Source organism: Myotis myotis, unplaced genomic scaffold (assembly GCF_014108235.1).
Source record: "Myotis myotis isolate mMyoMyo1 unplaced genomic scaffold, mMyoMyo1.p scaffold_m19_p_31, whole genome shotgun sequence".
NCBI classification, from domain to species: domain Eukaryota; kingdom Metazoa; phylum Chordata; class Mammalia; order Chiroptera; family Vespertilionidae; genus Myotis; species Myotis myotis.
The window spans coordinates 2649422-2675833 of NW_023416337.1; the positions used below are offsets into that span (position 1 = coordinate 2649422).

The window sequence follows — 26412 nt, forward strand, 5'->3', positions numbered from 1 at the left end:
TGCCCGTGGGGACTCACGGGGCGCACACAGCCCTGCCCGTGGGGACTCACGGGGGCACACGCAGCCCTGCCCGTGGGGACTCACGGGGCACACGCAGCCCTGCCCGTGGGAACTCACGGGGCACACACAGCCCTGCCCGTGGGGACTCACGGGGCACACACAGCCCTGCCCGTGGGGACTCACGGGGGCGCACACAGCCCTGCCCGTGGGGACTCACGGGGCACATGCAGCCCTGCCCGTGGCGACTCACGGGGCACACGCAGCCCTGCCCATGGGGACTCACAGGGGCCACATGCAGCCCTGCCCGTGGGGACTCACGGGGGCGCACAGCCCTGCCTGTGGGGACTCACGGGGGTGCACACAGCCCTGCCCGTGGCGAGGCAGAGCAGGCCTGCAGATCTCCACCGAGTGACCTGCTCGGCCTCTGCTCCGCACTAAACCCCCGTGCGCAGAGGCAGCCGTGGCCTGGTCCCAGCTCAGGGCTGCACAGTTCAGCAGGAGAAGCCCAGGTGTGAGCAGCAGCCCGCGGGGACCTGGACCCGGCAGCCACCGCAGAAGCTGCAGGACAGGGAAGGCTGGCAACAAGGGAGTGGGCAGCCAAGTGCCCAAAGGACCTGGAGGAGGCAGCCTGGCCAACCCAGGGGCAGTGCCACCGACGCAATCACCTGGCAGACACCTGCGTACCATATAGGTGGCGATCTCATCGGGTGCGTCCCCATCCAGGTCGAACTTGAACGTCACCATCTTGTGGTTGTGCGTCTCTAGCTGGCACTCCACCATCTTGTCACCTGTGTTGCACACCTGCGGGTCCAGGACAGTGAGACCCAGTGTTGCACACCTGCAGGTCCTGGACAGTGACCAGGTGTTGCACACATTGCAGACCCAGGGCGGTGAGACCAGGTGTTGCACACCTGCAGACCCAGGGCGGTGAGACCAGGTGTTGCACACCTGCAGACCCAGGGCAGTGAGACCAGGTGTTGCACACCTGCAGACCCAGGGCGGTGAGACCAGGTGTTGCACACATTGCAGACCCAGGGCGGTGAGACCAGGTGTTGCACACCTGCAGACCCAGGGCGGTAAGACCAGGTGTTGCACACCTGCAGACCCAGGGCGGTGAGACCAGGTGTTGCACACATTGCAGACCCAGGGCGGTGAGACCAGGTGTTGCACACCTGCGGGCCCAGGGTGGTGAGACCAGGTGTTGCACACCTGCAGACCCAGGGCGGTGAGACCAGGTGTTGCACACCTACGGGTCCTGGACAGTGAGACCAGGTGTTGCACACCTGCAGACCCAGGACAGTGAGACCAGGTGTTACACACCTGCGGGCCCAGGGCGGTGAGACAAGGTGTTGCACACCTACGGGTCCTGGACAGTGAGACCAGGTGTTGCACACCTGCAGACCCAGGACAGTGAGATCAGGTGTTGCACACCTGCAGACCCAGGGCGGTGAGACCAGGTGTTGCACACCTGCAGCCAGGTGGGAGCTCCCGCCCACCGCCCATCACCCCTGCCTCCTCACATTCAGGATGGTCAGCCGGGGCCGGCTGAGCCTCTCCGGGCGGGACCGCATGCGTGTGGACCTGCGGTGGTGTTTCCGGGCCGGCCTGCCTTCCAGCCTCCCCGCTCCGAAGGTGCCGTCACCGCTGTCACTCAGCTCCCTTCCAGAAGGGGCGTCAGACCCTCCGTAGCTGTTGGAAAACCAGGGTTACTCACCTACAAAACGACTGCACACTGGCCTCCCGGGGAAGCTCAGCTCTTCAGGAAGCAGCCAGGAACTTCAGCATCTGCGTGCTCAGCTAGACCACCTGAGGGCTGCAGCCAGCCGTGCCCCACGGGGCAACCCTGCACGCAGCCCTCCTGCTGCTCTGGGCAGCACTGAGGTGGCGGGGGACGCGTGGGCTTTCTGACCTAGGACCTTGGTCCTCTCAGCCTCCTGCCCTATCAAGCAAGCCCTGCCTCCTCACAGTAAACATCAAAATTCAGAAACAATCCTCTCCTGTGCCTCAGTTTCCCTATCTGTGCAAAAGCAACAGAAACATGCCAACCACATGGTTTGCTGCAAGTATGAGAACTTGCAGAGCAGTGAGCTTGGTGCTGACCTACCGAGAGGGTGGGACACAGGGCCACTTCCGGTAACCAGTTCCCTCCCAAACTCCGCATGCCCATGCCTGGGAGCCACAGGGGACGGGGTGTGGGCCCTGCCCTCCCAGTCTCCTCCCCACCAGCACCTGGAAACTCTCTCACACAGACCAGCACCAGGACCAGGACACAGCCTGGGGCATCGCACAACCCAACTCCAGCACGTGCTGGCCAAGACCCAGAGGCTCCCAGAGGCCCCAGCAGGTCAGGGAGGCCCCACTGATGTCATCAGAAGCCCTGCCTGGTGAGGGGCTGGGCAGGCGGGTCCCCGTGACACAGCCGCGGGCCATACCTCTCACAGCTCTGCAGGAGGCCAGGCTGCGTGTCCTGGGAGGCCTGCTCCTGAAATAAACACGAGGGTGAAGGGTCACATCCCTTCCGCAGCCAGCGCAGCAGCCAGCCCAGCCGCTGCCTGGTCCCTTCTGATCGTAGCAAGCAGACCCCGGAGGGCAGCGGGCATGAGGGTTTCATCTTGTTGGAGCCAAGCCGATCCCTAAGAGCCGGGACCCTCCCCTTCCCAAGCACACTAACCCACTCTGGCCACCCCTACAAGGAAGCACACCACCAGGGAGGCTTGTAAAAAAAATCTATTTGTAAAAAAACAACCACACCTTACACCTGGAATGCACTTAAGGAAACTGACATCTGGGGGCAGCAGAGGACGGTGAGCAGGCACCATGTGTCCCAGGGTGCACATCCCACCTCCCCACACACCTCTGGAGCCAACTCCACAGTCAGCTGGACGGCTGAACTGAGGCTGGCGAGCCCAGGCCCACTGGTCAGGGGCAGGTTGGCGGGGGGCAGCGCAGCGGACTGGACAGGCAAGCTCGGAGTCGCAGCCGTCGGCACGGGGGCCTGCGAGCTGGGGAGTTGCGGCAGGTGCTCGGGGGCAGGAGGGGGCAGCCCTTCCGGCAGGGGCGGAGAGAGGGCGGCGGCAGGAGTGGGCCCCGCGGGGGCCTGGGCGGTGACATCCACAGCATACGGAGGCGGGTGGCCAAGCAGGATCTGTGAGCACAGGAGGCATGCAAGTTGGAGTGCCACTGCCTCCCGGGGCCCAGCAGCCAGGGCACAGCAGGCACCTCCCTGTCCGGGCGGGAGCAGGTCTGGGGGTCTCGAGGCACCCTCTCCAAGGCACTCATTCCTGCCCAGGCGAGCCCTTGTACACAGACTTAGAAGAAACAAACAGAGGCACTCTGAGTCCCCACTTGTGTCAACTGTAACCTAAAACCACACCTCCCTTTTGCACGTCTAGTGAGTCTGGCTGAAAAGCCCTACGCGTGGTCACTCGGTGTCCGCCTCGGGGCCTGGACCGAACGCCGCCCTGACCCCTGCCTCCTGAGGGAGAAGCCCTGCACCCTGGCCTTCCTTGGGGTGACCTGGGAGCCGGGCCTGACTCCCCACTGTTCCCTTTAAAAGCTCTCTGTAGAAAAACAACGTGGTCGGAAATGGAAGGACCCCCGCTGGGCCTGCTGGCACGAGACTGCTCAGCCACGGGAGGGGGAGGGGTGCGGGGTGCGGGGGGGAGGGGAGGGAGGGGAGGGAGGGGGAGGCTCCTCGATGAAATCGAGCCAGTGCAGTGCTACCATGTGCCAGCCAGGCCCTGCCACCGCAGGCCCGAGCCTCCCACAGGCCCTGGCTTTCCCCACACGGCCTTGACCCGTGAGTGGACACCACTCTGACCCACGAGCTGCCCCGGGCCTGTACAGCCAGGGCACCGGCTGCTGACCTCCTCACGCGCGTGTTTAAACAAACGCCCTCCGGTGGTCAACAGAAGCCACTGTCCTTCTCTGAATGCCAGCCCCTCTGGGACTCAGACAGTAAGAAGCACGCCCAGGAGCCTGCGCGACTCAGGACGGCTCTCAGCCAGACTGGAGCAGCGCCGTGAGCTGGCACCCGGCACCCATGCTTCGGGGTGGATCTTCCCGACAGAATCAAAAGGAGGCATCCGCCCACCTTTGCTTGGGAGCCTAAGCGTTACAAGGAAAGCACGGTGCCCGTGGTGCAGGCTGTTGAGGGTTAGGGCCAGGTGGGAGGGCACCAGGTGAGAGAGTGCCCAGGCAAGAGGCCCCACCCCACTCCTCTCCTCAGAGGGTGGATCACAGCCCTGACTCTAAAACACAGGGCTGGGCAGGGAGCAGAGCCATGCGGAGCTCACCCGGCCAGCCCGGCGCGTCTGCGTCCCTTCACTGTCCGCCTGCACCGGCCAAGATCCCCTCCTGACCCTGGGACATCATCCTTGTCTGCCAGGCCCACCCTGGAGCCAGCAGCCACACGCTCCCAGCCACTGCCTGGACCCCAACTGTCAGATCAGGTCCCCGGACCCTGGGGCCCATTTCCCTGACATGGGGTTATTAACCTACCTCGTTTTGACAGGTGACAAGATGGACAGTGGAGCCTGCCCAGCACCCTCAGAGGAGGCTGCCAGGCCCCACTAGGTGAGGGCAGGTGCCGCGGCACAGCAAGGTGGGGAACCCACAAGCAGCTACTGCCCCTACCGTGGAACCTCTGGCTTCTGCCAGGTGCTGGGAGTGGGAGGAGGCAGCAGACACCCAGGAGAGCCCAGCCTGTGGACAGTGCTGTCTGCTGGCCTGTCCCCACCGGGAGCCGCCCTCCAGCCACGAAGGAGTAGAGCCTCGGGCCCTTTGCAACTTGGGCACCACCGGGTCTCCCAGGGCGGGACAGCAGGCCCTCCTGGCAGGCATTACCTGGCTCCCCACCGGGGGGACAGCAGCCGGCTCAGGAAGGTGGGTGACGCTGGGCAGGCGGGGCTGCGGCAGCACGGGGGGTGCCGGCTGCAGAGGGGCAGCCTGCACAGTCTGCGCCGTGTGGAGAGGAGAAGGCGGGACGTCACTGGGCACCATCTGCGGGAAGGCTGCCTGGTACACGGGCTGGGCCGGGAGCTGGGCCACAGCGGGGTGGATGGACAGGGTGGCCACGCCCTGTGGGGCCACGGCCAGCAGAGGGATGGCAGTGGCGGTGGCCGCCACATTTGGCACAATGGTCTGGCACGGCATGGCCAGGGGTGCCCCGGCGGTGTGGGGAAGCTTGACCGTCTGCAGAGGCAGGGCTGGTGACGCGGGCAGGGGGCCGGCAGCACTGAGCGGGAGGCTTGGCAAGATGACGGCAGGAGAGAAATACTGAGAGGGAGGCGGCACCGCAGGCCCACTGGCAGCCGGCAGGTCGGGGAGTGCCGAGGGGAGGCTGTCGACTGCGGCCAGGGGAGCAACTGGCGGGATGACAGGAGGTGGAGGCATCTGAAAGAGATGGAGCACGTCGGCCCCGGGGCGCGGCCCATGGGAGGCTCGGCCCCCGGGACAGCGCCGGCACAACCAGGTTCTGCCTGAGATACTTCTGTGCAGCTGCTGCCAAAGGAACCCAAGAGGAAACTCAATTCCAGTGAAACCAAGCGCAGGACACCTTCCACAGGGAAGGAAAGAGGGTGGGGTGGCCTGGGGGAGCCCCCTTTGGCCCCACCGTGAGGGCCGCGGGTGGTTCTGAGGATGGCCAGGCATGTCGGCTGTGCCACCATGGGAGCGCCCAAACCTTCTGGTCCAAGGCACCCAGCACCTGGCCCCTGGGTTCCACACTTCACACTCCAGCGCTTCTCGGCCAGCTCTCTGGAGCAGGGATTCCGCCCGGTGTGCACGAGGACTCGCCGCACGCAGCGCCTGACTGTATGTCAGCGGCACTGACCGCTCCCTTAGATTGTCAAATGAGGAAACAACAACAGCCGACACAACCATAGACGTCTGCTGTGAATGAATCAAAATTCAACCTATTTTGTCAGATTGGCAAAAAATACATTTTCCGAGTGCTGCCGAGTTTCAGGAACCAGTCTGTGTGCCATCAGGTGACAGGGCTGGCAGCCGCTGCCCTAAAGAGAAAGCCGTTCTGGCGGCAGCACACGAGCGTCGCACACACAGCCCGGGCAGCTCGAAGGTGGTGACGAGGTGCAGGCCGACCTCTGTGCATTGAAAAGCAACTAAACGCCGCGGCCACCAACAAGCGAGGGGTGGTTAACTAGGCGGGAAGGGAAACCAGGGCTGTGCCAGGTGACAGCTGGCAGGTAGGAACCTGTGTCGTGGGGGAACCTCAGGGACACTCATGCCTTCCCAGGAAGCGGCACAGCTCGGTGACCCCCACAAGGCAAAAGCACCCCATGACCATCACTGGCATGAGTCTGGGCGACGGCACCCCGCACCAAGCATGTGCTGCCAAGGACCCCCGTCAAGGACCCCACGGTCAGCAGGGAGCAGGGCAGGAGAGGGGCGGTACCTGCGGGGGGACTGGAGTGAGTGGCTGCAGGGGCACCGGTGGCATCTGGATGGGCGTCGGCTGCGCCGCGGCCACCTGGGAGGTCGAAGCCAGGTACGGAGGCAGATGAGCGGGCACCGGCTGGAGAGGGCGCATGGGTGGTGGGGCCAGGACCTGTGGCAGGGGCGCTGGCTGGGCCAGTGGAGGCTGGAGGGAGAGGGGCGTCTCTTACACAGCGTCCCACTGAAATGCCCACAGGTGCTCGGACGTGACAGAGATAATCAGTGAGTGTGCACACACACATGCACACACACACTTACACCCAGCAGGGAGCCCAGACATGCAGATCTGGGAGAATGCGGTGTGTGAATGAGGCCCCTCCCAGTGCTATGGGACTTGAATTCCACAAACACGAGACCCCCCCCCTCCCATGAGCACCCTGGGCCCAGGCCAGCCATGGCTGATTGTCAGGGGAGACTGAGGCACCGACGGTGGCCATAGGAGGGGCAGCCCACACTCACCTGGTGGCCCGAGGGCATGGGCTGGCCTGGGCCGGTCAGCACAGGGGCAAAGCTCACGGCTGGCTCCGGGAAATGCGGTGGGAGCGAAGCGCGGGTGGAGGGCGGGATGGCGCCCGCCGGCAGGCCAGGCTGCAGAGAGGGGGGCACGCTCAGTGGCTGCCCTGAAGACCCCACCCCCCACGAGCTTGACAGATGCAGGGACCCACTCACTCCCCATGCCCATCACCTGCTAGGAACGGTTTGCCTAGGAACATGACTCACAGAAGCAAGATGTGGCGGCCTTTAAGGCAAATATGGTCACAACTCCTAACCAAGGAATGTTCTAGAGCAGTGGTTCTCAACCTGTGGGTCACAACCCCTTTGGGGGTCGAACGACCCTTTCACAGGGGTCGCCTAAGACCATTGGAAAACACATATATAATTACATATTCTTTTTGTGATTAATCACTATGCTTTAATTATGTTCAATTTGTAACAATGAAATTGGGGGTCACCACAACATGAGGGACTGTATTAAAGGGTTGTGGCGTTAGGAAGGTTCTAGAACATTAGCACCAGAGAATATGATGCAGTCATGAGAAAAGGCCATTATAAGGGTTTGTAGAACTAGAGAAACGCTTGTTATGACAACAGTGGGGAAAGATAAAATGCATTTGCTTCCTGACTGTATAACACGTACATGTGTGCACATGCACACAACATGGAAACGTGGAGGCAGACATCCGGCCTGCAGCCCGGGCCCCTGCAGAGCGGGGTCTCCAGCACGGCTGTGGGGGGACAGTCAAAACGGCTGCTGATGTGATCATCGCTGGTGCGACCATGGGAGTGGGCTGTTTTCAGGAGTCTGGATCCGGCAGGTATAGGCTGAGGTGTTTACGGACAAAATATCTTTCCGTTTGGGATTTACTTCAAAATAGTGGGAAATTGAGAAGCAGGAGGACACCGCAGGTGGCAGGAGCCAGCCTGCTCTCAGAGATGGGCCCGTAGTCTCCGGGGCTTCTGGGTGAGACCCAGGATAGTAATCTGTCACCTGCACCTGTTCTGTCGTGTCCACCTTTCGCAGTGAAGGCTGCGACGGACAAGCCTGCCATGCACTCAGCGGAGCCCGGGCGAGTCGCAGTGCACGGCTCCCGCCCGGCCTGGCCACGCTGGTTCAGGAGGCCCCAGCCCCTCCGCCCTGCTCTCCTTCACCACAATAACCCTTCCCAGGAGACCCCGGACACTGGGGATCCCCTCCCACCCTCCGTCCAAGCTGTTTCTGCATAAACAGGCAAGACATGGGAGAAAGCACTCTGGTCGCATCCAGCTCCGCCCTGGCCGCCGGCCTGCACCCCCGGGGCTCAGCCTTCCCTGTCTGCAGGCAGGAGCTGGACAGGCAGGGGCTGCCCGGACGGGCGGCCGGGAGCCAGAGGCCTGACCTGCACCTGAGAAGCGGCTCGGCTCCCGCCGGGCAAGCCCCAAGCCAAGACACGTGCTCCGATAACACTGGCTTTCCCGACAGCTGCCCGTGGAGCTGATGACGAACTGCACTGCACTTCATTTCACAATATGAGCAAACCATAATGCCAGTGCACAGAGCCGGGCTCCGCCCCCAAACGCCGACTGCTTGTCCAGAGCAGCTTCTGAGCCCAGAGGACAGAGGAGGCGGGGCCCCCGTGGGAGGGTGCGGAGAGGGAGGGAGAGCCTGGGACCGCGCTCCAGGCAGGCCTGGCCCTGACCACTCCTAAGCCCAGGGGCCCTCAGTCTCCTGCTGGACCCCACTGCACCGCCTGCCTCAAGGGCAACTTCTCTGCCTGCTTAGGATTGGGAAGCAAGCAAGTGCTTTGCTTTCTTTGGCATTAAAATCAACATCTATGGATATAAAAGCCTCAACGACCGAACGACAGGTCCACAGGTGGCTAAGATGCACACGGACCACCAGGGGCAGATGCTCAATGCAGGAGCTGCCCCCTGGTGGTCAGTGCGCTCCCACAGCCAACCTCCACTGCCGGTCAACCTCCTGCGGTCCCTCCCCCGACCGCTGGCCCCAATTGGCCTCGATTGCTGGCCAGGCCGAGGGGCCCCACCCGTGCACAAATTCATGCCCTGGGCCTCTGGTTGAAAAATATATGCCAAATGTGACCCTTTACCTAGCCATTTCCATTCACCTAGGAGGCTTACAAATTATTCCTCAAACACATGAGCCCTTTTAATCTGCTTCTCAAATGGCACTGAAAACATTTCTCACGATTCAGGCACCTCCACGCCTCACACTGGGTTTACTGGCTGTTTTCTGTATTTCTCGCCGGCAGGCCTCCAGCCTGCAGCCTGCACTTCCCGGCACAGACGGACCTCCTGTGGACCTGCTCAGGCAGGAGGAGCTGAGCACGGCCGCAGAGCCGAGGGCCCATCCCCGGCTCCACGCTGCGTGGACGGGCTCCTGGGGGCAGGGCCAAGCTGACTCACCGTGGCGGGCTGCGGGTAGGCCCCCAGCGAGGGCAGGCTGTGTGGCAGGACGAGCCCCTCGCTCACGCTCACGCTCACGGGGGCGCTGCACACGCTCTGGGCGGTGAGTGGGGCGGCATCTGCCAGTGAGCCCAGAACCATGCTCTGTTGGCTGCTCTGTGAGTCCGAGTACACGGTGGAGCCCTGGCCACTGTCGAATGTGCTGTCCGCTAGGGAGGACAAAAGCACAGCTCAGAGTGGGGCCCCCAAACGCCACCCCCACGACACGCCACACAGACCCCGGGAAGGCAAACGTGGGCTCCCACGAACACGCAGTTCGTCCGGACGTTTCTCCTGGGAGAAGGCTTGTGTTTCCAGGTGGTGTCAGCAACGAATGTGCATCATTTCACATAACCAGCGACAGAGCCGTAAGGGGCCAACTGCACCCCGAGACGGCCCTGGTGGCCCACCCACACAGCTGACACCTGGGGGGCTGCCGAGGCCACCACACATCCCAGGGCACCTCACACAGTCTGCACAGGCCGGGCAGCTGCCCCCGCCCTGGCTTGGACGGGGCCTCACAGTGCCAGCCTGGCCTTGAAGTAAGCCCTCGTCCAGCCCTGCAAGGGCGCAGGGTCTCGGGAGGCTGGATGACCGCGTCCGGAAAGACTCTGGTCAGCGGTCACCCGTGTCTTATGATGGGGGGTTCGAAGACCCTGACCATCTTCACCTACAGTGACAGGGTCTGAAGCAGGAGGTCTGGGTCCAAACCCGGCCCCCAAGTCACAGGCCGGGTCTAACTTGGTTGGAAAATGGGGCTGACAAGGCCCTCACCCCACAGAGGCCGTGAGAGGGGACCCGGAGGCTCTGCGGCCTCTCCTGCAGTCAGCCCCTCATGGCCTGGGACATGGCCAGTGGGCGGAGCTGCCCACACCTGGGGGCGGGGCTTGTGAAGGGAGCAGACAGGACCCACATGGCCCACCTGCTCATCTGACCAAAGGTTCAAAAACTGTTTAAAACGGCACTCCCAGTCCATAACTACCAGATTCCAAAAGCTACACAAACATTACAATTTGTCATGGATGTACACCAAGCTATTTCTACAGGGGGCCACTGTTCAGACTGGCAATATTATTTAAACAAATAAAGTAAAAGGGGTATCTTTTCAACTTTGTATATAAAAATAATTTTTCCCCAGGACTGATTAGGACGTATTTTGACCGAGGAAGACAGAAGAATGCTGAGGTGGGACTGTGCAAAAGCAACCAGACAAGTGGCTCTGGTTTGTAATGAGGTGACTGGCAGTCATTTCCACTTATAGAGAGAGAGAAAGAGATAGACAGACGAAGAGACAGACAGAAAAGGAGTTCACAAGAGAGACACAGAGAGACACAGAGGAAGACAGAGACAGAGAGAACTGCACGGAGGATGGGAAGAGACCCGACAAGGCTCATGTACAGCAGCTCTAACCATGTGTGTAATTCCCAAAATTCTGAGGTGGGCATGTCTATTATTTGTACAGTTAAAAATCAAATTTTAAGAAGAGATTTTAAACTACTGATGAATTCCTCTCACGTCCGGGGAGTGGGACCACGCCCCCTGCATGGAGCGCGACCTGAGCTGCGGTGGCTGTCACGGCGCACGCGGCACCTCCCGACGGGTGCAGGCACATGTGCTTCCCTTTGCTTCCCAGGATCCGGTCCTTTCTCCCGGGTGTGCTGCCTGGGCCCCATCTGTCCAGCTGTCTGTCCGTGGGCACTGTGGCCAGAGGCACGGCTGTGCATGGGCTCCCTGCTCTGGCCGAGTGCGGTGCTGAGTGTGCAGGTGCTGCGGCGAGAGCCGAGTGTGCAGTGTGGGTGTGAGCATCCGCGCGTGCAGGCTGTCTCGGGAAGTTAGCGGGCATCAGCGGCCCAGGGAGGACACTCACTGGCTTCGTGTACATCCTCTTCGAATGTAACAAAAGGCAACCTCCTCACTCCCGTCCCAGAAACCGTGCAGCTAACGAGGACATCTGCAGAGTGTGTGCGCTTTCTCCTTTAAAGTTATGCACGTCGATTGATTGATTTGGTTTATAAAAACATGGAGTAAGATGCTACAGCGGTTTTATTCTCCACAACAAACTTGAGGAGGTTGGGAAGGAAGCAAACAGTAAGCTAACTGTCTCAAAGTGACACCAGCCACTGCTTTCAGCTTAAAGAGCCTGCTCTGAAAACCATCCCGCCACGTTCACGGTAAACGGAGGGTGTGCCTATTCAATACGTCACTCAGACTGTTCCACCTCCCCCGCACACAACCCAACCACAGCCCACAGTGCTGCCCGGCAACTCTGTGCTTCTCCAGACAGGAAGGCCGCCCCGCCTCGGCCACAGCCACATGTGGGCACGGAGGGCAAGGCAGGCCCGCTCCTGCCTGGATCTGCAGGAGACACTGCTCTGGTCCAAAGGCCTGGGTGGAGCCAGGTACGCACGGACCCCACTGCCCGCCGGCAACACACGCGGTCTCAAGGTTCGACACTAGAAGGCAGGTCACCTTGGGGACAGACAGTCCTCAGGACAAAGGTCACACCGCACGACCACTCAACCTTCGGCCGGCAGCCCTCGATGCCCTGCCCTGAACAGACGTCCCACCCGGTGTGGAGCCCAGGGCCCCATGCTGCCGGCCGGTGCCCTCCAGTGGATGAGGAGCTGCCAGAGCTGCTACACCCACGGCCTGGCACGGCAGCTCTGGGGGACCTGCACGTCTGTGCCCCTGTCCTGAGGAGCTGGCAGAGAGCTCTGTGCAGCACCAGGGATGCTGCCACGCCCGCCCGGGAAGAGCCCTCCCGTGCCAACCCCACACCCACGGGAGAGCCGGGGATGGGGAGAGCGGCACTCACAGGCCAGGGAGGTGGCACTGGCCGGCAGCGTGGGGGGCAGGAGGTGCTGGTCCGCCTCGGGCTCCTCGGGCTCCGGCGGCCCCGCGGGGGTGTGGTAGGTCACCTGGACCTGCAGGGGCGCGTGCGGAGCCCGGGCTGTGTCGGGGCTGCCCGGGTCCTGCCGCTCCTGCGGCTGCAGCACCGGCCAGATCCTCTCCCGCCGCCACTGGATCAGCGCCACGCGGTCGCGGATGGACTTGGCCACGATCTTCACGTCGCTCTCGTGGAAGAACCCAGACTCGATCTGCAAGGGGATCCCCGGTCGTTACTGGGGCCATCCCCCTCCCCCTCCCCGCACACCCCACGGCCCGCCTGCCCTCCGCCCTCCGCCCGCACCGCCACTGCCCAGTCAGGGATCTCAGCACCAAGTCCCTCCTCAGGCCTCTCCCGTCCTTCAGGGACCTCTCCTCATCCCATGAGGACAGCCTCCAGCGCCAACCACACCCACAGGGGGAGTGACCCTCTGGGCCTCACTGAGGTGAGCTGGAGGGAAGGAAGCAGCCCGCCCTCTGAGCCCTGAGGCTGCCTGGTGCCCCTCCCCCCGCCAGGCTGCCTGAGCGGAAGGTGTCCTGCCGAATGCCTGTGCTGGGGGCAGGGACCAGGACCCCAGGCCAGCGCTGTCCTCAGCGTTCTCCGAGAAGGCACGGCTCTGTAGCTGGAGACCAGGACCTTGTGCAGCATTAGGGACCCGGTGCAACCCACAGGGTGTTGGGGAGCATTTGTAAAGGCGCCGAGGCTCCTGGGAGAAACCATGGCTCTCTCCAAGGAGATTCATGGTCAAACCACAGAAGAGGGGAAGCCAGGGTGCTGGCCGTCACTCGGACCCCATGCAGAAGAGAGAAAATCAGAGGGGAAGCCTGGGTGCTGCCTGGAAAAGTGTGGCCCACAGTGTCCAGGCACAACAGACAAACACGCTCAGGAGCGTGGCACAGGGCGACAGACAGCCCGTGCACGGGGTCAGGTCGGCAGGAAGAGGGCAGGGGCTGAACGACGCCTCCTGCCAGAGGGGAAGCAGGTGCCAGTGCCCAGCTGCCCGCCGGCCGCATCTGGACATTCTGAGCGTCCAAGTGCACCTTGCTACCAGGCAGGTTAAAGGGCGTGTCCACACGCGTACATGCAAGGGACACAGGTCTGCGGGCAGCAGCGGGAGTGTCCCTGTGGTCCGAGGTTACAAAGGGGGGCCACGTATGGGCATTCCGTCTGTCTGTCCCTCTCCTGCCTGTCTCTTATCTGCGTCCATCTCAATCCCTATCTCTACCTCTCTCTGCCTCCCTCCTTTTGTCTCTCAGCCCCAGCGTCTGTCTGTCTCCCTCCCTCCTGGCTCACTGGCTCACACGAGGCCACGTCATGAACGGCCTGTGGAACAACCCCCCTGGCTAGAGACTGAGTCTCCCCGTAGCCACGTGAGCTGGCCTGGTCCTCAGCCCTGGTCGCCCCTCAGCCCGGGTCAGCCTTGGCCACACCTCAGCCACACCTCACGAGGGGCCCTGACCCCAAACCGCCTGCTAAGCCACACCTGGACCCCCGACCTCGGAGAATGGGGAGAGGTGTGTGCAGTGTGGAGCTGGGCATTTGTTGCACGGTGAGGGCTAACTCACCAACGGAGCATATAACCTACTGAATAAAGCCAAGCTGCGCATCCACAGAAATAGAAATAAAAAACCTGGTGAAACGAGACACTGCTGGTTCCACAGCACCTCCCACCAACAGTCACTAATGAGGGCTGCACCTGCAGACCCCACCACGCGATCACAGGGAGTCCGGCCGGAGAACTAGAGGGCGGGCTGCCCCGCCTGGCACTGAAGGATGGGCCGAGGGGCGGGCTGCACTCGGCTCTGAGCCCGGGAGCTGGGCAGCTCCGTCCTCGTCCTAGTCCTGGGGCGCAGGCCCCAGGCTGCCCAGCGGCGATGTCCTCACACAGGGCTGGGGCGCATGCTTGCAACCCTTTGGGAAGTCTGTGATGACTTCACGCACTCAGGGACGCCTCCTGCCAGATGACTGACGGATGAACCATGACCCCAGCGTGCCCCCTGCCCCCCACCCCAGGCTCAGCGGGTGAGAGCAGGGGCCAGGCCGGGGGTCAGCACGCACCGCCCAGGGCACAGCCGCCTGACTGGAGGCCCTGAAAAGAGGCCGCCCCGGCTCCTGCTGCCACTTCTATTTCTGCCCGTGACCCACTTTCCTCCCTGCACGGCACAGACGCCGCGCCTCCCCACCAGTCAGCCTCGCCAGGCCTCGTTTCTGTTTTTTCCCAACCAGGGAAGATTGTAGCCATATCATATGTCACCCCGAAAGCCCCATTATCCGGGGAATGAGGCAGAAGTAAAGCTGCCACATAACCTCGAGAACCCCCTGTGCTGGGCTCCCCCCGCCCCCCTGCCGCCCAGGGCCCACTGAGGGGAACCTCCAGATCAGAGACCTGCCTGCTCTCAGCCCCCCAGGCATCGTCTTTCTGATCCACGTCCCCCACCCCATGTCCCTGCCTGAGGACCTGCTGGGAGGGGACAAGGGTGTGTTTAGAGGGAGAGCAGAGCTGTCCTCCCTGCTCCCTGCCACCCTGAGGGCCTCGTCAGAACCAAGAGCGGGTGCCAGAATCTCTCCGCCCCCCCCCCCCCCCCCCCCCCCCCCCCCCCCGTGCTCAGACCTCAGCCTTAGAACGAGGCAGCAGCCCCAGTGCAGGGTCAGCCTGTGCTCCTGCTGAGTTTCCTTGTGAGTTACCTTCCATTTATGACAACTGGCACGTCTCATTCATGACGTCTGTTACTCTATGTTTGGAGGAAGTCTGTGCTGAGTTAAGGCTGCTGGGCAGTGAGCCTCCTCAGGTCCTGGCGCCGGCCCAGGGCCGGCTGGGAGACCTGGGGCTGCCGAGGCTGGGAGACCTGGGGCTGCCGAGGCCGGGACCCTGGTGCCAGCTCTGGGGTTTACGGTGGGTGGGGAGGTAAGAACTGGGCCAACAGCCACAGGACCAGCACCAGCCAGGCCCGGCGGGAGCCGCAGGGGCCAGGCGAGAGCACTGGCAGGCAGCGCTCGGTCAGCACGGCCGCTCCACCCAGTCCGGCCCGCGCGCCACGCAGAGCAGTGGGGACACGCTGTTCTGGTTTTGCCTGGAACTGAGCACAGGACGTGCCTGCTGCGTGGACACTGCGCTGCAGGGAAAGTGCTCCACAAGGAGACGGTGGGGGGGGGGGGGGGGCAGGAGAAACACTGGTCCAGGGCCTCCACTGGGACCTGCTGCCAGTTCAGCGAGTGCCAGGGATGGGCGAGTCGGGCCTTGGGGGGGCGGCTGGGCTGCAGGAGAGCAGCATCGGGGGGAAGAGCCCTCCAGGGAGGTGGGCAGACCCAAAGGGCAGCTGGATCCAGACCCCTGAGCAGGAGGAGGAGGCTGTAGGCTGAGGGGCAGGCAGCACCGGGAGGCGCCCCTGTGGCCCAGGCACTGGACACTGGACCTGGCTTGGCCCCCGAAGTGAATCCCTCTGGGCAGGAAGGCGCCCTGGTGCCCAGGCTGCCGCAGAGAGGGCGGGCGCACCGCTGGCCGCCTGTGCCTCCTGCGTCCCTGGCCCTGGCCCCACCCTCAGAGCCCAGAAGCACCGTCCCCCAAGGCTGTCCCAGGGCACCTCATCTCCTCGGAGGGCCTCCTTCCTGCCCCCTGGTCAGTGTGCGCTGCTGGCCAGGTCCCCGGCCCGAGGTCCCTCCAGGACACTGCACACGACCCACACCCTAACGCCGCCTCAGGCTGCTGGCCTGCGCGCCGCCTTGCATGTCACTTATCCGTGCTTTAAATTTCAGCAGAGCGCGGAAAGGGGCCATCAGCGTGAAGGGGGACGCGTGGCGCATCACAGGGCACCGTGCAGGGGACTGTGCAGGTGCGACGCTCAGTAAACGCGCAGCAGTCCCCAGCATGCCACGTGGGCCAGCCTCCCGGCAGGGCGCTACAGACCCATCCAATCCGTGCGCAACACGTGTCTGCCCGTGACTGGCCGCTGGGAAGGGGCAGGCTGGTCCTGACCTGGGAGCCAGGCCACCAGGACGTCACACCCACTGCAAATGCGAGCGCTGCCAGGCACAGGCCGCACCCGGTGGAAGGTGGGGCCATGACTGGCCGTGACTCCGTCTCCCGCTGGCCTGCTGCACCCTCACCTCACCACGTGCCTGGGCCCCGTGAGCCCACCGACCGCCCTCGGCCGTGGCTCCCGCACTCGCCTGCACAACCAGCCTGGCTCCTCCTGGGAGCAGGGCCTGGACCCAGCGGGAAGCTGCACCTCTTCCGGACCAACCCTGCCCGGCCACTCCTCCTCCTAAACCCCCCGCACTGGCGAGTCCAGCTGGGCAGCACCTGTTGGTTGTACCCTGTGGGCACTTCTGATAGATGCGCTATATTCAGTCACGGTCATTTAAAGGGAAGGCGGGCTCGCCCTCTGCAGGGACCCTGCTGGCTCTCACTTCTGCCAGTTTCTCCAGGAAAAGCCGGTCTCATCAGTTTCTCACGGTACCTTTCCTCTCTCCGCGACCCTGAGCACACCCCCGCCTGCTCCTGCCAGCCTCCTGGGCCAAATGCGGCTCAAAACACAACGTAAAGGCCAAACTCTAAGGCCCACATTTATGCAAAGTCAGAAGAAGCCGGTCAGAGTGGGGCCTTTCCTGACACCCCGTTTCTGAGCCACGTCCCGCATCTGGGCAGCGGGGTATCCAACCCACGCTGTCCCTCACGGCCACACACAACACGCCCTCGTTCCAGACGCCTCCCACGGCAACACCCTTCTGGCTCTGTTCCAACCTTTGGAAACCACAGACTCTCAAGGCTATGCCCCACGATTCCACAGCCCACCCAACGCCCACCACCACCCTCCACTGCCCACCCACGCCCACCGCCACCCTCCACCACCACCGTCCACTGCCCACCACCACCCACCGCCACTCTCCACAGCCCACCGCAGTGAGTGTCACTTTACCATCTCCTGCGCCACATCGTCCGGCGTCTCCTTCTCCAGGTCGAAGGTAAACTCTATGGCCCCATTGTCCTTGGGTTTGCCCTTCAGTTTCTTGGGGTCCTCTACCCAGAGCCTCAGGGCAATGGTGGACTTCCGGCCGTGGTCCTCCTCAGCCAGCTCCACCCTCACGCCCGTGTCCTCCGCGAAGAAGGCATGGCTGAGCAGGTCCTTGATCTCGTACCTGGGGAGGGAGCAGCTGAGGGCACACCTGCTGGGGCGGAGGCCACCCGCTCTCTGGACTGTCTGGACCACCTGCTTGACTGCTCTGCCTCCAGGGGGCACGGAGCAGCTTACCAGTGCACACCCTGCCTCCTGGGGGGACAAGATGGCTCCTGACACATCTCACCGGGCAGCATTTGAGGCTCTTCTCTGATGATAAAGAGAAGGCATGCCCAGGGTGAGAGCCCAGGAGCCCAGGGAGGGCCGGTCAGCCAGGCTCTGCGGTGCGGACACGGGCCGCTGTGGGGCAGGCGCCGGGCGTCAGACACCTGGCTCCATAGGACTGAATGGGACCTGGATCTGGAACCATATTCAGGGTTTTCTGGAAGCTCCTCAGGACAGGGCAGGCGCAGCGGCTGGGAGTTGCCATGGTAACCACTTTGCCCCCCTCCCTCCCCCCAGCATTCCAAACACTAGCTGCTGTCCGGCAGGAATGGATCCATGCACTGTCCCAACACAGCCTCCACCAGAGTCAACTCTGGTCACCACGGCTGCGAGCTCCAGGGCCCAGCCCTGCGGGGCCGGCACACGCAGGGGACCGGGCGAGGTCCTGGCGGGCGCTGGCGTCCTGGTCTCACAGGGTCTGTGCGAGGATTCTCCCACCCTATGTGTGTTCCTGCACTGTTCTGATAGGGGTTATAGCTCACACTTTTTAGTATTTCTCCTTAACGAACAAAACAGGACAACCTGCGGGGGAGAAGTGCCCAGGGACCAGGACAGGGCCCTGCCCCAGAGATGGTGGCTGTGGAGAACGGCAGTGACCAACCCTGGGCACAGTGACTGAACATGGGGCTGGGAGGCGAGGGCTGAGGAAGAGGAGGAGGACAGGAGGGGAAAGATGGGCAGGAAAGGAAGGGCAGGGGGAAGGCAGAGGAGGGGGGCGCAGGGGGAGGGAGGGAGGAACTGAAAGAGGGGAAGGAGGAAAGCTCAAAGCACAGCCTCGTTTCCTGCTGAGCAGCTGAGGGAGACCTGAGACCACCTGAGGAGGTGGGCGGTTGGCGGCCTCCGAACTCGAACACAATAAGCTGCAGGAGATTTGGATGGATCAGACAGAGATGCATGGGATGTGCAGCCTGGAGTTCAGGGGAGTGGGCAAGATGAGCCGCAGAGGGAGGCCGGGCACGGGGGCATCCTGCAAGCCGCAACAGACAGATCCACCAGAGAACACACAGAGAAAAGGCAAGGGGCAGAGCGAGGCCCCAGGAACCCCCTGGTGGGCCGGAAGCTCCCAGCAGATGGAAAGAGGGCTTCGGGACAGTCCCCAAGGTCAAGGGGTGTATTCCAGTGTGTCCCACTGACTGCAGCAGGCTGGCGCCTGTGGCTGAAGCTCTCTGCAGGCCAGCTGGAAAGATTTCAGCGGGTCCAGTGCCGCTGGGAACTCACCTCTCCTCCTTGTTTTTGCAGATGCACTCCCCAATAATCTCCTTGATTTCAGGATCGTGCACTTTCTCAAAGCTGGCTGGCTTGATGCCCTGCAGAGATGAGCAGCGTCACCTAACATGGAACTGGGCTCTCCAGGGCCCCCACTCTCCTCACACTAACCCCGAAGACCAGGCAGGAAGTGCACCGGCTTCGGGTGGGGACCGGTGGGCGTGAGCTGGGGAAGGAAGTGAGGACCCTCATCCACTTTGGTGAATGGAGGAGGCGGGGGCTGGTGGATCTGCCCGAGGGTCTGGGAGGCTGAAGGAGGAAAGGCCCCTCCCAGGCCAGCCTTTCTCCCACACGCTTGCTCAGGGGCGCTACTGCGGCTGACGCAGGGCCGCCGAGACCCTGGCCCACTGAGGGTTGATTTCCCAGGCTCGTAGCTCAAGGCTTTTGTAAACGACTGTGCTATTCAGTTCCACCATCCAGTTCTGTGGCAGCAACCAGGCCAGATGACCTTTAGGCAGGGGTGCCAGGGTGTGCCAAGCATCCACACGGACCAGAGCCCCAGTGGGCAGTCACCGTGCAGCCTGGCCACGGTGCGGCAAAAGCGCACAGTATTGCAGGTGCGGGGCCAGACCGCAGGGTTTCTCTGTCATCTGCGGGAGTGAGGGGTTGCCTGAGGGACATCGGTGGTTAAACATTTAAACACACTGAGGGCTCAGCCATCAGACCCCCTCCCAGGCCTGTCCTGATATCCTTTTTCATGTATAGAATGGGGAGTGCATTTTCCCACCATGAGGGGGGACAGGCCAGAAAATGTCCCACAACTCCGCAGTCCAGGTGAGGCCCCACTGCACCCACCAAACCCTGACCCCCAGGACCACACCCGTAGCCAATGGGAGTCGTGCTGTGTCTGACGCGGGCGAGAGTCTGATACGGGACCCTGGGCTTCAGGAGCGGAGAGGGCTCCCCGTGGAGGCAAGAGCTGTGCCTCTCCCCGAAGCCACAGAGCAAGAGGCTTCCCGCTGCCGGGAGGAAGAGAGGACCCTGTGGGCGGGTCTGAGGAACCATCACAGGCAGGTGGGCACACTGCCACTTACATCTGAGAAACCGGAGCCCCCAAGCCGGTGAAGACTGTGCCAGAAGAACAAGGCACGGCTCTGGAGGGGCCATGTCTGGGCTCGTTGCATGGAGCCAGGGGAGCTGAAAGCCGAGGGCACAGTGCTCCCCCCCAGAGCCTGGGCCGAGTGTGGGTGCACAAGGAGTGAGCTGACGGCAGGAGCACAGGTGTCACTGGCCCGAGGACACACTGAGGGTCAGGAACACGCTGTGCCTTGCTTTCCAAACCAACATGGGTACCACAGGCGCCTAGGGACCTGGCCATGGCTTGTTTCTGGGGCCTAACAGGGCACTGGGGCTGCTGGGAGAACCAGGTGGCCGAGGAGCACGCCCTCGGGGCTCAGCCCATCTCCCCAGGCCAGCAGGTGGACCAGAACAAGGGTCTCCAGGCGGCTCCTCCCACACCCAGAGCCAACACCAAGGCCCCGCCGTGGACCTGTATCTCTCAGGCCCCGCCATCCTGGAGGAACTGCCCACAGCCTTTCCTGCCAGCAGCACAGGGAGCTGCACCCAACTGTGGGTCCTGACCCACCGCGGGGCCTCCAACCAGAGCCCTGCTCTCCTCCTCGAAGCCCGAAGCCCGAGCAGCACGCAGGAGGGGCTCAGAGCTCACACGTGACCGCTAACTCAGAACTGAGAACCAAAGGCGAGAGCCAGCGAACCCCAGGCTGGCTCGGGAGTGTGCAGTGGGCTGGTGCCTGGGGTGGCAAGAACCAGGCTCCTCTGCAGAAGCCAGGAGCCTACAGAAGGGAGTGCTCTGTCTGGGGGAGCCTGCCCAGTGCTGCAGGCGCAGACAGGGACAGACTAGGGCCCGGAACAGCCATGCCCGCTGCGCTCCCCCAGGCAGAACGGCTGCAGGGAAGAACCGTGGTCTGTCTGATTAAATCCTGGGGACACACACTCCCGCGGCCCCTGGCATGGCCCAGAGGAGGGGCTCCAGCCTTGCAGCGCTAAGGCCCTGGCAGCCCTGGGCACTGCCTGCAGCACTTGCATCACTGCTGCTGCGGCTCCACCTGCAGCTGGAGCCGGAGCACCTCCGCCTTCCCCATCGGAGGAGGCGCGGCCCTTCCTCTCACAGCGCTGGGCTTCCCGAAGGCCTCGCCGCGCACTCACACAGGTGACCTTGCGGTAGATCTGTGCGGCGTTCTGGCACTCCGAGTAGGGGTACTCCGACGTGGCCATCTCCAGCATGCACATGCCGAAGGCGTACACGTCCACCGACTCGTCGTAGTGCTCCTCGTACATCTCGGGCGCCATGAACTCGGGGGTGCCTGTGCCGGGGCAACAGGGGCAGGGTCAGCGGTCAGAGGCCCAGAGCCCCGCCCCATCCACATGCCGGGCAGCAGGTCCCGGAACCCTGACTCAAACAGGACTGTTCTGTAGACAGAGGTTCCCGAAAGCCCACCCAGGACCCTCCTGATTCTGGCTGGACCCGCCCACAGAGCGGGGAAACGCTGGGTGCCTCTCAGGGCAGAGCACAGCCCGCACTCCCCTCCGCAAGCCCAGGGAACTGGAGCAGACAACACCCGTGGCCACCACAGAACAGCTGAGATGGCAAAAACCCCGAAGAGCCCCAATATCCCCAGACAGGCCCATCGCACGGCAGAGCGTGGGCAGCAGACCAGGAGGGCACGGCACGGGCACTGGCTGGCAGGTACCAGGTGGAGACCGTTCATGCGTTCCAAGACACAAGGTTTTAAAATGATGTTCACTCTGAATTAAGGCCGTGAAGACTTACCACAGGCAGAGTAAAGTACACAAAATACACACGTGTGCACACGCTGACCTCACGGTGCGCGGCCATGAGCACAGACGGGACTCATCTGGCAGCTGTGACAGCGGTTTTCCTTAGTGACACTGGTCTAGGTTTTTTTAGTTTTTCTGTAACAAATTTTTGCTCTAATAATCACACTCCTTTTGTGAGAACAAGTCCAACTGAGCATCTGTCAAGCTAAACACAAAGGGGCATCCTCTTCAGTGAGGCTACTTTTTAACTTCTCCAGTGACTATGGAAGGTTTTCTGAAGGTCCAAGTTTTTTAAAAAACAGATGCAAAATACCATGAACTAGCTGTTGTGTTAGAAAGCAAATGGCGGGAGGAGGGTTGTCTTCAAAATGTTTATACCGCAGCCCTGGTCTGCGTGGCTCAATGGTTGAGCACCATCCCGTGCACTGAAAGGTCACGGGTTCGATTCCTGGTCAGGGCACATGCCTGGGTTGGGGGAGTGCAGGCGGCAGCCAACCAATGATTCTCTCTCATCATTGATGTTTCTATCTCTCCCTCTTTCTCAAAGCAGTGGAAACATGTCCTCAGCTGAGGATTTACACAGCTATCTCTGTGGTGTCTCATGGAGCCCCACTGGGAGCCGGCAAGCCCTGCAGCACGTTAGTGTGTTCCAGATGTCTTGAACCCCATAAAGAGCTGCCCCAAAGCCCCTCCAAGCTCTCTCTTGGCAAAGCCAGGAGGGCCCATTGCCTGAGGCCTAGACCCTGTGGACAAAGAGCACCCCCTGCTAGCCAGGACCCCACTCTGGCCACACTCAGAGGCCAGACGCACCTGTCTCCCCTGACTGCAGCCAGGGCCCCAGCTGCTGTGGCTCAGTGGTTGAGCATCATCTCATGAACCAGAAGGTCGCAGGTTTGATTCCCAGTCAGGGCAATGCCTGGGGCTGCAGGCTTGATCCCCAGCAGGGGGCGTGCAGGGGGCAGTCAACCAATATTTCTTTCTCTCCCTCTCTCTTCCTCTGAGGGCTCTGCCCAGAAAGGCTGCGGAGTGGCTCTCAGAGGAGGAAGAGAAAGGCAGAGGCCAGCACAGCCAGTAAGCCACATCCACAATGAAGCCCCAGACCCCGCCCACCCAGACACCTGTTCACTCCAGGCCCAAATACCTCGGCTCCCCACCTGCAGAGGGCGCTCCAGCCTCACCAGCCGGAGTCCCTGAACCGCTCTGTCGATCAGGCCGCCTTCCTGCTCCTGAGCGCCACAGCCCACAGGAGCCAGCCCCACCACCTGACCCACAGCCCCACGCAGGCCCGGGAGGCCACAGCTTGGCTGAGGGGAAGAGGGGGGAGAGGTGGTGGCAGGGCCTGGGAGAGCTGAGCTCACCTATCACACTCTTGGCAAAGGACGCTCTCTTGAGGGTTGCCAGGCCCAGGTCGCCGATCTTGACGGAGCCGGTGGGCCCAGTGATGAAGATGTTGTCACACTTGAGGTCCCGGTGGATGATGGGGGGTGTCCGGGTGTGCAGGAACAGCAGCCCCTTCAGGATCTGCCGGCACCAGCTGCGCAGCACCTTGGGCTTCATCACCTTGAACCGCTTCAGGTACCTGCAAGGGGGGGCGGGGCTGCCGGTCACTGGCTACTCATGTGTGAAAGGGCTTCCCACTGCGGCGGGCCATGCATTTGTCACCCAACAGGGCACCCGGTGAGGCAGGAGTGCTGACCAAACACCAGGCAGGACCACCGGCTGCTGTGGGCCCCGCACCCTGGGCCGAGCCCACCCTGAGGCCCCGGTGGGCCAGGCGGCCAGGCAGGCGACACACTCACGTCTTCAGCGTCCCGGAGGTCATCAGCTCCGTCACCAGCACGATGCACCGCTTCCCCTTGGCGCTGGACTCCCAGAAGTCATAGAAGCGCACGATGTTGGGGTGCTGCAGGCCCTTGAGCATCTCAGCCTCCTCCTTGAACCGCTGCCGCTCGAGCTTGGTGAGCTTCCGGTCCTAGAGAGACAGGCACAGCTGAGCGGGACAGGGCACGGCCTTGCACAGAGCCTGCTGATCCCAGGGGGTCACTCCCTCATTCCTCCTGCTCAGGGAGCACAAAGGAGGGGGAGGGGGAGGGGGGAGCCCACCCTGAGGAGGAGCCCCTAGCTCATCAGAAAGCGCTCTGCCCTGGTGGGTGTGACTCGGTTGGTTAGTGTTGTCCAGGGCACTGAAGGGTCAAAGTTCAATTCCTGGGTGAAGGCACATACCCGGGTTGCGGGTTCAATCTCCAGTGGGGGCACACACAGAGGCAACTGATGGATGTTTCTCTCTCTCCCTAGATTCAATGAACAGCATATCCTTGGGTGAGGGTTAAAAAAGAAAAAGATCTCCAGAGCCAGAGCAACCTCCAGCCGCTGCAGTGCCCGTGCTCCCCTCCCTGCGCACACCGAGGGTGCCTCCTGGTGCACCTGGGATCCAGCGCTGCTGAAGGGAAGCACTGACATGGGACTCTGAGGCCGGTTCATGCCCACAGACAGCATCACAACCAGAAACCAGGAGAGACCAGAGCCAACGGCAGAGGCGGAAGGCCAGGGTCCCAGCCACGCCCACGTCGGCGCTGGCACAGGCACACACGCTGCACCCACACCCTCAGCACATGGGACACACTCCAGCACCCCACCCAAAGGCCACACCTGACCCCGCGCCTGCCACACCCAGGCCCTGCCTCGTCCGTCCCAGCAGCCTCCTGCGTCTAACTTCGCCTCACAGATCAACCTCACCTCCGCAGGCCCCAGCACGCTTCTCCCACATCCTGAGCACATGGCCCCCAATGTCACCTCTGTCGCAGTCCAGAGAGCCCACAGAGCCTGGCAGCAAACACCCGACCCTCCCACAGAAGGAGCCCCAGGAAACAGGAACACAGCTGTAAGTGAACGGGGAGCTTTGAGGAGTTGCAGGAAGCAGAAGAGGTGTATTTGGAGAAATCAAAGCTGAAAGGAAACACAGGCCTGGACTCCGGGGATATTTCCAAAAGAGCCCAAAGGTATAAAGATTCCAACAAATCCAGAGAGGAGGCGGGGAGGGGCTGGGGTCACATAGAGGTCACTGGGTTACGGGATTCTATCCCAAGTAGTGCTCTGAGCATTTGGCACCCTTCCCCACAAACCAGCCCCATCCCACAAACCCCCATCAGCCTCGCCATGCCAAGTGGGCCCAGCTGGCATGAGCACCCAAGAGCAAAGGAATACCAGGAGAAAACAAAGACAACTTCGAGAACATCTAGCTCATGTGCTTGAAGGTCCAAGAGGCTGACACACATAAATGAGAGCAAGTTTCTACTGAAAAAGGAGCAATCAAAATTCCCGGAGAACCAAGATGGTGGCGCAGGTACCCGCCACCTCCCACAACCACATCAAAATTACAACTAAAAGACAGAACCACATCATTCAGAACTGCCTGAAATTGGGTTGGATGGAAGCCCTACAACTAGAGAAGTAAAGAAGAAAGCACATTGAGGCTGGTAGGAGGGGCGGAGACGTGGAACAGGCTGGTCCAGCACCCACCTGTGGTGTTTTTTAAATCAGGAGGGAGATCTCAGCTGCAAAGGCCTCCCATGTGGAGCAAGGGGTCCCAGCCCAGTGTTCCAGAGCTGAGAAGAGAAGTTCCCGTAACTCTGGGCTGTAAAAACCAGCAGGGATTGTTGCTGAGTGACACAGAGGCTGCTGGAGACCCAGGTGTTCCTCTTAAAGGACAAGGCGCACGGACTTACATGGAATCACACCTTCTGAGCTCCAGCACCAGGTGGCTTGGGGGGACCCAGGGACATACGGAGAGGAACCAGACTGTCTGGTATTGGAGCAGGAACTCAGGGGCAGCTTTCTCCCAGATCAGGGAGCTCACAAGGGTTATTGTTCCTGTGCTGGGACCTCCTGTGTCACAGAGCTGACTGGCAACCATATCTGAGTTTTCACTAGCTGGAACACACTGTTCACTCCGCCCTGGTGATTCTGAGACCCTGCCCCATCCAATTTGCAGCCCCACCCAAGCTGTTTGCAGTGGTTTTCCCATATGAATGGCCTATCATGGCTCAGGCTTCAGACTTTGCTAAAATCTCTCAAACAAGCAGTAGCTGGTGTCAGCATACCCCAAACATATCAGTAAGAGGCTCAAGACTCAGCACTAGCACCAGCCTGCCTTGCTCCACAGCTGGGCCTCACATGGGCACTTATAAGCCCAATACAAGTAGCAGCCTCTGCAGACCTCTCTGTATCTATTGCTGGGTGGCCCCAGGCAGTGGCTGACTTAGCACCTCCTGGGAGGCCCTAGAGCCAGTGCACCAGGTAGACAACATCAGACCAAACCAGACTACAACTCTACACATCCACAAGTGACACACTCAAAAGGCAGACTCAGTGAGCACCAAAGCCCCAGTGAAGCAAGTCCTGCTCCACAGGGGTGCCTCCTACACAGCCACTCTTCCACTGTAGCCCCAACTGGTCCTCACAGCCAAGTGACCTTCAGGCCAACAGCAATAGAGGTTCAACTACAAGACTGTACACTAAGCCCACACAGGGGTGCACCTAGAGTGCCCAGCTCAGGTGACTGGGGAGGCTGAACACTAGGCCCTACAAGACATCTACTATACAAGGCCACCCTACCAATTCTAGTAGATATAGCAACTCTACCTAATACATAAAAATAAACACAGGGAAGCAGCCAAAATGTGGAGACAAAGAAACGTGTTACAAATGAATGAAAGGGAAGCA

General features: G+C 61.8%; 1 protein-coding gene across 12 annotated transcripts in view; it reads right to left on the reverse strand.

The window, feature by feature from the left end:
* WNK2 (WNK lysine deficient protein kinase 2) overlaps positions 1–26412 on the reverse strand; it is a 124087-nt gene that overhangs the window by 50975 nt on the left and 46700 nt on the right. For 11 of the 12 annotated variants that reach the window (XM_036302385.1, XM_036302388.1, XM_036302386.1 and 8 more), the window contains exons 3-16: positions 23490–23662; positions 23049–23269; positions 21058–21215; positions 18844–18932; positions 17203–17422; positions 12215–12497; positions 9361–9569; positions 6916–7044; positions 6416–6601; positions 4846–5394; positions 2855–3145; positions 2433–2482; positions 1521–1689; positions 685–801 (exon numbers count right to left, since the gene is read on the reverse strand). In XM_036302385.1, the coding sequence (XP_036158278.1) occupies positions 685–801; positions 1521–1689; positions 2433–2482; positions 2855–3145; positions 4846–5394; positions 6416–6601; positions 6916–7044; positions 9361–9569; positions 12215–12497; positions 17203–17422; positions 18844–18932; positions 21058–21215; positions 23049–23269; positions 23490–23662 (2844 nt within the window). The remainder of the gene's footprint in view (positions 1–684; positions 802–1520; positions 1690–2432; positions 2483–2854; positions 3146–4845; positions 5395–6415; positions 6602–6915; positions 7045–9360; positions 9570–12214; positions 12498–17202; positions 17423–18843; positions 18933–21057; positions 21216–23048; positions 23270–23489; positions 23663–26412) is intronic. The other variant, XM_036302387.1, reaches the window with a different exon arrangement.